The sequence below is a fragment of the Panthera onca genome, chromosome F1, assembly GCF_046562875.1.
Source record: "Panthera onca isolate mPanOnc1 chromosome F1, mPanOnc1 haplotype 2, whole genome shotgun sequence".
Taxonomy (NCBI): domain Eukaryota; kingdom Metazoa; phylum Chordata; class Mammalia; order Carnivora; family Felidae; genus Panthera; species Panthera onca.
In genome coordinates, this window is record NC_138355.1 from 38,277,337 (window position 1) to 38,288,113 (window position 10,777).

At 39.4% G+C, this 10,777-nt stretch overlaps 1 protein-coding gene across 1 annotated transcript; it reads left to right on the plus strand.

The window, feature by feature from the left end:
* The first annotated feature begins 69 nt into the window (after positions 1–69).
* Positions 70–7,655, plus strand: YOD1 (YOD1 deubiquitinase). Its single transcript, XM_060643991.3, has 2 exons — positions 70–671; positions 1,690–7,655. Exons 1-2 carry the CDS (start codon positions 329–331, stop codon positions 2,391–2,393), a joined length of 1,047 nt encoding a protein of 348 aa, XP_060499974.2. The 5' UTR covers positions 70–328; the 3' UTR covers positions 2,394–7,655.
* Positions 7,656–10,777: the final 3,122 nt, after the last annotated feature.

Genomic DNA, 10,777 nt, shown 5'->3' on the forward strand with positions numbered 1-10,777 from the left:
CCCGGTGTAGTTTGGAAGCCCCAATTTACTAATTTCCGACCTCACTAACTGCAAGGTTACATTCCAATGTACCCGATTCAGGAATTCCTTCCTCCGCCCTCTTTCCTTGAGCATATATGCTGCCAACGCAGAAGGCACCTCACTCGTTCGACAGGTAGCAAAGCCACTTGTACTGGAGGAACAGGGATAAATCTTCATCCTTTGGCTCCTGCAGGGTTGGCGGCAGAGAATTAGTTGTCACTTTAAGAGAGTTCGCGCGTCTTAAAGTGCTAAAGCTTACGCTACACCAAAGTATCGCGGGAACTGTAGCCACCTGCGATTTCTCGCGATGTTTGGCCCTGCAAAGGGTGGCCATTTTGGAGTCCACCCGGCGGCTGGTTGCCCCGGCGGCGTTTGCCAACCCGCTGCCGGGACCAAAGCTGGCCCCACGGGTGTCTGGCCTGCGGGCAGCCGGACCGACACGATGTGGCGGCTCCGCTGCAAGGCCAAGGACGGCACCCATGTTTTGCAGGGGTTGTCCAGCCGGACCCGAGTGCGGGAACTCCAGGGCCAGATTGCCGCCATCACCGGCATCGCCCCCGGCTGTCAGCGAATCCTCGTAGGATACCCGCCCGAATGCCTGGATCTCAGCAACGAGGATACCATTCTTGGGGATTTGCCCATCCAGTCAGGTAGGGAATCGAGGTTGGGGCCAGGGAGAGTCCTGGGAGGACGGAGAGGGGCGTGGGGGGAAACAGAGAACTGATCCAGGCAAGGTAGCTGTGGGGCTGTTGGGGGTTTGGAGGACAGGGCTAAGGATAAATTAAGGAACGGAGAACTCTGACGGAGGCCACGTACCTGGTTGAAAGAGGGAGGGAGGGCCCAACCCGTGTGAGAAGCCCAAAGCCTCGGGGTCCCCCCTTCCTCAATGTGCTTTCTGGTCTGCCTCGAAAACGTCTCACTCATTTTGTTTTTTCTGAGTCCACAAACATCCAAAAAAATAATAATAATAAGGCCTATTTTCTCTATCCTGATGGCTTTTTCTCCTCTATCTCTAAAAAAAAAAGAGCAGGTCTGAAGGATGCAGAATACTTTTTTTCGCTTTCCTGGTTGGTTTTTGCTGTCACCTTCACGTAGAGTTCGTTGTACTCATTTTAGAGTATGCTTTTACACATCCACCGAAGGCCCTTTCAAATTCTAAACAACGGCAGTTATTTCTGTCCGCTGTTAAAACTTGAACAGCAATATTGATCATTAAAAGCTTTCAGCTGTTGTGTCAAGGATCCTGTAAACACTAAACTGGGTAGATAAAATGTTAAGCTTCAGAGGACAAGAACCCCCCTAGTGGCCTAGTCTTGGGTAAACACCTTTTGGAAGATGAGTGCTTTTAAAATGCAGAGAGGGAGCATAAGGAAATTTTGTTGTTGAAGTGTATCTTTTCATGTAAGTATAAAGGTGTATAACCAGGGCTCCTTAATTGGAATGCCCCCTCAAATGTTTTTCCCTTTGGTCTGTTTTCGGCTTTATGAAGACTGAGGAACAAGAGGTCTTACCGATTACTTGTTTGCAAAGCTGTATTCTCCCCAGTAACCCAGTTTATCTTTTTTTTTTTTTTTAACTCTTCCTGTTCGTAATTTGCAAACTTGGCTATGAACAACGGATTTCATCTATAATGTCTCTGCAGTTCTGGCTTTGTTTTATTTTTAACAGGCGACCTGCTGATCGTTGAAGAAGACCAAACCAGGCCCAAAACTTCACCTGCATTTACAAAACATGGTGCTCCTAGTTATGTCAGGGAAACTTTGCCCGTGCTTAGCAGAACTGTGGTCCCGGCAGACAACTCCTGCCTCTTTACCAGTGTATACTATGTTGTAGAAGGAGGAGTCTTGAATCCAGCTTGCGCCCCTGAGATGAGACGCCTCATAGCGCAAATTGTAGCAAGCGATCCAGACTTCTATAGTGAGGCAATACTGGGAAAAACAAACCAAGAGTACTGTGACTGGATCAAAAGGGATGACACTTGGGGAGGAGCTATTGAGATATCAATTTTGTCTAAATTTTACCAGTGCGAAATCTGTGTGGTGGATACACAGACAGTAAGAATTGATCGTTTTGGAGAAGATGCAGGATATACCAAAAGGGTCCTGCTTATTTACGACGGCATCCACTATGACCCGCTTCAGCGTGTCTTCCCTGACCCAGACACCCCGCCTCTGACCATTTTCTCCTCTAACGATGATATTGTTCTTGTACAAGCACTGGAATTAGCAGACGAAGCTAGAAGAAAGAGACAGTTCACGGACGTAAACCGCTTCACCCTGAGATGCATGGTGTGTCAGAAGGGATTAGTCGGACAAACAGAAGCAAGGGACCATGCCAAGGAGACAGGCCATACCAACTTTGGAGAAGTGTGATCTATGCATGATGAGGACTGCCGCCTACTACCTCACAGATCCAGAAGGCTCTGGGTTTTCCAATAAGCTATTCGTAACCCTAAAGAACAAAGGAACACAATGTTTGAACCATCTTTTTTAACTTAAAACCACTAAGACCCTGAAATCCCTTGTCAAGATTAAAAATGAGTGTGCAAGTTTACAGATGTGTGTCTCCAGTGGTGATACATGCCCTTTTTCTGCTGGGGTGACAGACCAGGTGGTCCTTGCCACTTACTGACACTCACCGGAAGATTGAGTCCTAGTATTATAAGCTAGCACCCAGCAGCTTTAACTTGTAGAAGAAGACAACTGCGTATGTTGGGTAATGCGGAAGGCCTCACGTGAGGCCACTGGACATCGACCACAGTGTCTCCATAATTGAGTCCTTTTAAAAACTCTGGAGTAATAATTTTCTAAATTGTGCATCGATTCCTCAAATGAAGATACACAGAGTTGTCAAAACTGATTTTATATTGCAATTTGGTAGACTTTATAAATGTGTACTTAACCAGTTATAAGTACATTACAAGCAATTTTTACAGGGATGAGTCTGTTCCTTGAGAATGTTACCTAAGGAACTGATAGTACCCAATTTAGGATTTCTAGTGTATAAAAGGAGAATGTATGAGGGAACAGGTGCCTGAGCAGCTTACTAAAGCTTTAAAAGACCGTTGGCCTCGTGTTTTAATGCAACTCATTTATTGATGTTTGTCACATTGGATAAGAATTTTTAATTAAGCAGGGTATTTATTTGTAATTGAAGTTTCTTGTATTTTGAGTGCTTGATTTTTTTTTTTTTTAATGATTTATCTGGAGGGATTCACTCTCCTCAGCTTTTTCTCCAACTCCTAAACAATCTTCATCTAAAGGGATAATGCTATGCTTTGATTTGATTTTTGTGAGATCTTTTCTTACCTACACAGTACTTATTTTCTTGCGAGCCTTATCTGACCACTAATGCTCTTTTGAATAATTTCACATTTCTGCAAATTAGCACTTTGCTTATCACTATCTTTTACTTTGACTTTTGAAGAGTTTTAAAGTAGCGGGGATAGTAATGTTGAATGAATTTGTTTCACTTCCAAAACATGACCGTTTTTAAATCCTTGCCTTATTCAGCTTTTCTCGGAATTCTGCTTCCTGATACTAGATGTGTACTCTTTTGCTTGGTGGGCTGACCTGCGAGGCACACCCTCTAAAATTAGCTTCACCATGAGATCTTCCAGATAAAAGTTTCCTACCTCTTTTCTTAATTCTTCTGAAGATCAGGGATGCTAAATTATAATTTGTTATGTATTATCTCACAAAATGTGAAGAGGTTTAATGTTGTGACGTTTTGTTATCTTGGTCTCATTTTTGATGAAGTATCTCACTTAGAATACCAATGGAATATTTTAAAGCACTTCTGTCTCTTTCAGCTTATCTTCTTGGCAAATGTTTTAAAATTGAGATTTACTTTTAGCACTTCACTTGGTGGAGGTGGCCATATAAAATTAGGAACATGGGAACAGTTCAGTGGACAAGTTCCTTTAAGGAAGAATTCACAAAGTATGCTTGAAATCATTAGGTGACCTTTCTTGAGTACCTTTTTTGTGAATAACTACTTTAGGCATTGTAAATTATGGTCAGTATAACTTAAATTAAGTGTTGAATTTTCTATTTTACTGAGCCTTAAAATAGCCCTTGTGAGCTTGAGATACTTAATGTTTGGCAATCATACTACGTACAAATGAATATGTTTGAAGATCTCTTTGCACCTGGCTGTCATCTTGGTCTAAAGATTTTTGTATCTCTCATTTCCCCAGAAAGTAAGTTTAAAACTAGAAGTTACGAGTATACCCACTGGGTAGCATCCATCAAATTGAGCTTTACACATCACCATTCATAAAGCTTGCCTTCTTAGGTACTTCAGAAGCCCAATTTGACATTTGCTTACTGGGATTTTAGACAAGTTTATTCATGCAATAAATAGTTATTGAGTAATTTATAATATCCCAGGCATGTATTGATATGTGTCCCAGCATAAAATTCTGTCACTTTAAGATGGAGTGTATCTTACCTATGTTGGATTAACTTAACAAATAGAAAGAGATAGAACCTGATAGTTCATAAAATTAAACCCCTTCATTTTTAAGTGTTTTTGTTTGCATATTTAAGCTCATGCTTTTATACAAAGCAAGTGTCAAGTATTTATTCCGGGGATCTTACTCTGTTTTACCTGTTACATAGGTTGTCCATTCACCACTGGACACTGATCACTCTGTCAGTTGCTCTCAATAATGAGTTATAAATTAACCAGTTGCTGAAATTCAGTACTAGGACTTGAATGTTCTGATCATGGAAAATCCAAGATGATGCATTATTTGCGGACAGTTTGTTTTAGTTATGGAGGAGTAAAAACCCAAACTTGTGCTCATTCTAAACTCAAGCTTGTAAACCTCACAGAATTTAAAGTTGTTTTTTTTTTTTGGTTTTTTGTTGTTTGTTTGTTTTTTTTAACTGCACTTATTGAACTCTTAAAATCAGTTTTGGGTGTTTGTGTTTTTTTTTTACTGTTTTATTTATTTTTGAGAGAGGGAGACAGGATCTGAAGCGGGCTCCACGCTGACATTCGTGTGTCCGATGTGGGGCTTGAACTCTTGAACCACGAGATCATGACCTGAGCCAAAGTTGGACGCTCAACCAACTGAGCCACCCAGGTGCCCCTTGAAATTAGTTTATAAATGTGTATAAATTCTAATCTTCAGAATTTTGAAAACCTATGGGTTTTAGTACTTGCAACAGGATCAAAAGAAACTTTCTCTTCAATTTGCACGTGAGCAGAATGAAACCCTTCTTCCTATTTATTCAGTTTTTGACTGCCATTCAAGAATATCTTTTTAATTAAAATGAGGATAGTTTACCTTCCTGGCTGAATGAATGAGGACTGTGCTTTCCTGTCCCCCACCCCTTTCTCTTATTCTTCTTTGGATTTAGAGATTCGGTGTGGGAGCATGAAGATGCACTTCTGGATAGAGTGATTTCAGAAATTAAAATGAATACCCCTAGGGATTTGGGGATGGGAGAGCCATAGAAAGACATCAGGGTGGCACATCGTGTGTTAATCATTCCTAGTTGATTTCTTATTTCCCAGGAATGAAAAATGGGCACAGTCGAGTGGTACCCTTGAAAGTTTGGCTGCTGGTCAGCGTGACCCTTTTGACAAAACTAATTTAATCATGCCAGTTGATTACTCCACGCTCAAGTCCCAGCAAAGTCATAATCAGGAATGCGTTAATGTATTGTCTCTCTACAAATGCCCCTAAGTGCCCACGCCTAATTTACTTATCCAGCATATTCTTTCTATCCTACGTAGGCATTAATTAAAACATGTATGTTGCAAGTTGCCCTAACTAAACGTAGTTTTTTGTCTTTTTTTTCTTTTTAATTAGAATGGGGAGTATGTAAAATGAGAGTAATTTTTGTTCTTTATGGATCAGGTGGCCTTCCTAAACTTTCATATGTTAAGATTTATGTTCTTTCATGTGTTGAGACACACTTGTTATTATTTGCAGCACTTTAAAAGATAGGAAGTAAAAGTTTACATGTTAGCCCTCTCCAGGGTTCTTGTTAAAGACATTAAAATATAATTCTTGAGCTGCTAACGGTCAGCTCGTAATCAGCATTGCCATCAGTGTATGCTGTATCCATCCAGTGGTGCAGCATTCTGGTGTTTTGATAACAGTGCAACTTGATGTCCGTCACTTGGGAGCATGCTGTGTGGCCTAGCATTCAGAAAGTTACCTGTTTCTATAATGTGATTGTTCTTAATCATTCATTGTACCATGCAGTATTCAAATTTATCCTTGTAGCACAAAGAGGACTATACCAACTTAGAAAAGATTAGAATCTTAAAACTCTTCATTTGTTGCTAAGCAAACTTATTTTACGGAGGTGATTTTTTAGCCTTAAATGTATCCTTTTTAAGTCTAAAGTGAAACACTTCATTTGAATAAGCTGGTTCATTAACCAATGATGTTTCCCGATTAAGAGTTACAATATTTCAACACATGTAATCCGTCTTAGAAAGATTATAAAAGTTGCCTGATTGTGGGAATGGGTTTTATTTATTTTTTTTCTTTTCCAAAAATTAACTGGCATTTTGTTTACAGTGCTTTGAATATTTGACTTTGAAGAAACTACATTGATATTGAATTGTGGGGTGCTGATTTAGGTAGGTCTTGGTCCATATGAATTTAAAAGAGATTGCTATTTTAGGTTAAAAAGAAAGGGGGATAAAGTACCACTTATCACAGAAGAGATCCCCAAGTGAATCCTTTCCTTAGTCGTGAATTATGCTTTTTGAAAAAATTTTCAAGCAATGCCTTTGTGTCATCCCAACCCTCCTCACCCATTTCTTGGCATAGAATGTAGCAGGGCCATAACTGAGAAGTTTGTCATTAATGTGTAAAACCATGAATATGAGCATTTTGCTATGATGCCTTTTTATACTTGTTTTTTAAAAATATCCTACATGTAGTAGTTTAGGGATGTGAAGATATGATTTGGTTAAGTAGTAGGTAACAGGTTAACCTAAGAAAGGTTTAGAATTTCTACTAAGATTACATGAGACTGACTTTATACATGGTATAGGATCTGTAGTTCGTTGTTGCCCATAAGTTACTGAAAAGGACCAGGGCACTTAATTCTTGGCAGTTTTCCAGTTCACCTTGGTGCCATTCATGACTCAAGCTGTTTACAAGCTGTTTAGCAAAGAGTAATTTTTTTCCCCATTACAGAAGTATTGAATTCAGCTTAAAATGCGGAATCAACATGTATAGCTTGTCAAAAGGGATAGAGAATGATAATAGTCCTGTATTTCCTGTATTAATGGAGTAGAGGTGGAGATTCCTGAAGCAAGAAGGAAACCACAAGATTGTCAAATTTAGAGCTTAGAACATGACTTGAAAAAAGTAGCAGGAAAGGGCAAACAGAAGAGTTTGTTTCTTGGCATATTTTTATTCATTAAGATGGACAGTGTTTTCTTAATGTTCTTTTGTCTGTTTGCCAGCATTTTTTTTTTTTTTTTAAGTTAATGCACTGCTGCTCCCTGGGAGATGTATGATTTCATTTTGTACAACTCTTACGTGATTTTGCCATTGTCATTAAGATGAATTGATTTTATTTATGAGGTCCATGATTTTAAGTATCTAAATGCTGTACGAAGTGACTTGTTTTGAAGGAATAAATGAACTGAAAATATTGTTGTCTGAGCATATTTTGGGGTGAATACAGCGGGCCGGTGGACAACCATGACACCCAAGTTGCATGTTTATTACCAAAAGCTGATAATAGTCCACTGCTTTGAGGAGGGTGCCAACATCTGCTGAATCTCACTCTGTAGGTGGAATCTTAATGACTGACGGGAGAAACTAAAATGTTTCTTCTTAACACCAGAGGGCATTTGAAATTTTCCTTCCTTGATTTCCCAAATTTTCTGGTATGCAATCAGCTCCTGAAAGTTGTTAATTCAGTGTCTGTTGCTGAGCAATTGTGGGAAGGCTAAATGTTCCCTTTCCACTTGTCATAGACTGAGATCTACACTGCAGCATCCCTGTGGGAGAATTTATTTAATTGTTGACAATGTCAACATTTAAGCCTATTTCAAACAACACTGGAGTTATTAGAATTGAACTGAGCTCTAAGGACCAGAGTTTAGACTTGAACCACTTCTCCGTTCTTCTCACTGAAGCTTAAAAACTATGGAAATGGAACCATAATAATAATCTAATCAATTTGTGGGAGATCAGGATACATCCAAAGAATAAGTCAGGACAAACCTCATTAAAAGGTTTGTAAGGAGTCTCATAAACTGTGATGGCAGCTTGTGGAATAATTAACTGCACCCATAAAGCAATACTGCTTAAAGTGTGTTTCTCTTATTATCTGGTAACTTGTTAGAAATGCAAATTGTCAAAAAGATCAGAAATAAATGAGGCCAACAATCTGTTCTGATTCTGATGCATGATACGGTTTGAGAACCAGAAGTATAACCACAGTTAATTAACTTCCAGAAGACCTCTGATGGCTAATGTCAGTCCTTTGTCCTTGGTTTCATGCAATCCCTTTTCATCCACTACTTAAAGACAGTTACTAAATTTACAGGTAATATAAATCCAGAAGGGACTGATAGTACAACGAATGACCATTCAAAACTCTTCAACAGGCTGAAAAAACCCTAAGATTGGATATTCATAAATGTGAAGCCCTGCCCCTAAGTTCTAAATCTATTATGTGAGTCCAGCATGGGTAAAAACTGGTTTTGTAGTTGATCTGATGAAGAAATAGCAATAATATTTGAACTCTAATCTATCCCAGCAGGGCAATGTGACTGGGCCGCAGAAACAGTTGCATTTTAATAGTTAAAAGATCTAGAAAAAAAGGAAACACTAGTGTTCGTGTAAAATGCTTTAGTCACATTGCACTGGGGGTTTGGGTGAGGGTTTTACATGGAAAACCTAAGGAACGACTGAAGTTTGACAAAAGGAACTGGAGATCCTTACCTGGACGAGAGATCGCAGGGCGATGTGACAGCTTCAAATTCGAGGAAGTATTATGTGAAAGATGTAGATTTATTCCTGAGGATCTAGACGAAAGAACTCAGACCAATAAGGAGTGAATATTGCAAAGCAAAATTTACCATAAAAACCTAACACAAATAGAAAGGGATGCTTTACCATGAAAGCTCAAGTACTGTGATCTAGCCTTCCTGCCTTGTGAGAAATAGAGCCACAAGTCATTAGGTCCCTGACATCTTGGAAATTTTGTTTCAAGTGCTAGTTACATGAAACGGATATTTACAAAAAGAACTTCTTCCCTAGAGGAAAATCGATTTTTTTGTTGTTTCCTCATTACCCCTCCCATTAGTGTTTAGAAAGGAGTGTGGCTTGTACTCTTATTTAGTAATAACAGCAGAGCCTGCAAAGCAGGACTGACATATTTGGCAGTGGTATACGCCATGCTGCTTACATCTCTAAGCCTAAAAAGAGAGGTTCAATAGTAGAAAAGCAAGCACCTCAAATATTTTTTCTATTTAAAAAATTGGTTCGAACTTGGATTGCCTTTGTCTCTATTGTGTTTGTAGATTTTGAGGATATTTATCTGATGGGATCAAGTGCCAAGGCATCATAACATAGTTCCTTAGGCTCATTAAACTTAGGATTTCCCTATGTGTGAGTTAAAAGAAAATAATAATACTAAGTCAAGAATTCATGAGGAACAAGCACTGAATGAATAGTCCTTTCTCTGCTTTAGTGACTGCCTCTCTCAACTGCTTCTCTGCCTTTGTGTCCTAAGATTTCCTTCTGTCCACCAACAGGGGTTTTCTGATCTTTCTTGAGAGCATTTATTCAATTGAAGGGCTTCATTAGTGAATCTTAAGATATCAGAGCAGGTGTCACAATGACTTGGCCATGTTCTAAAATCCTGCAATTGAATAACTGCAGTAGGTTGAAAGCTATGAGTTTGAAGTTTGAAGCTTCCTCAGCCGAAAGTCAAATGCTGAAGTTAAATACAAAATACGGACAAAATTTTTCCTGATAACCCCTTAATTGGCTCATAGAATCACCACACCAGGAAATCCAACACAGCTAGTGTTGAAAGAGTTTATGCTCACTCCTGCGGTGCAGCTCGGAGTTCCCCACCCACAGCAAGCAAGGGCGGTATACTAAGTACACCAGGTCCCCATCCACTGGTGGATCCTGGACTCCCAATTGCTGATTCTTCGCTTGTGTGAAGCTGTCAGAAGCACCCCTTAGTATCTCAGCCACCCATTCTGGGATAGACAGGTGTCTCCAGAGGAAAAGTCCCAAATGTTGGCTGCACTAAACCTGACCTCTTTCCTCATCTTGACCCAGGCCTGGCGATTCTTTCTTCAAAGTCTTCATTGTATGTTTAGCTCCCCGCTGCTTCAGCAAGGAGGGGTTGTTTGAATTACCTAGTCTGACGTTCCTGGATATAGAAGTCCCCAGCAACATCTTTCACATGATAATCAAGAAACAGCTACTATAAAATTTGTATCTAAAAAAAAAAGCAGGGGTTGGGTGGGAATAATCTTGGGAATATAAGGTAAGAAGCAAATGATTTAATAATATATTTTTTCCGTCATCAATGGTGGGAGGATAGTAAAAAATTTGTCCGTGTTTATTTTTAAAATTCCAGATGGAAAATACTTTTTCAAGTAACCATGAATATTTCTAGCACAGTTCATTTCAGCTCTGTTGGATATTCATATTGAATTAAGTAGAAAATGTGTCCCTTATGGAATGAGGATAATTTTTTAGAGTCTGTTATGTGGGATATTTCAGAAAATTATTCATCCTAAT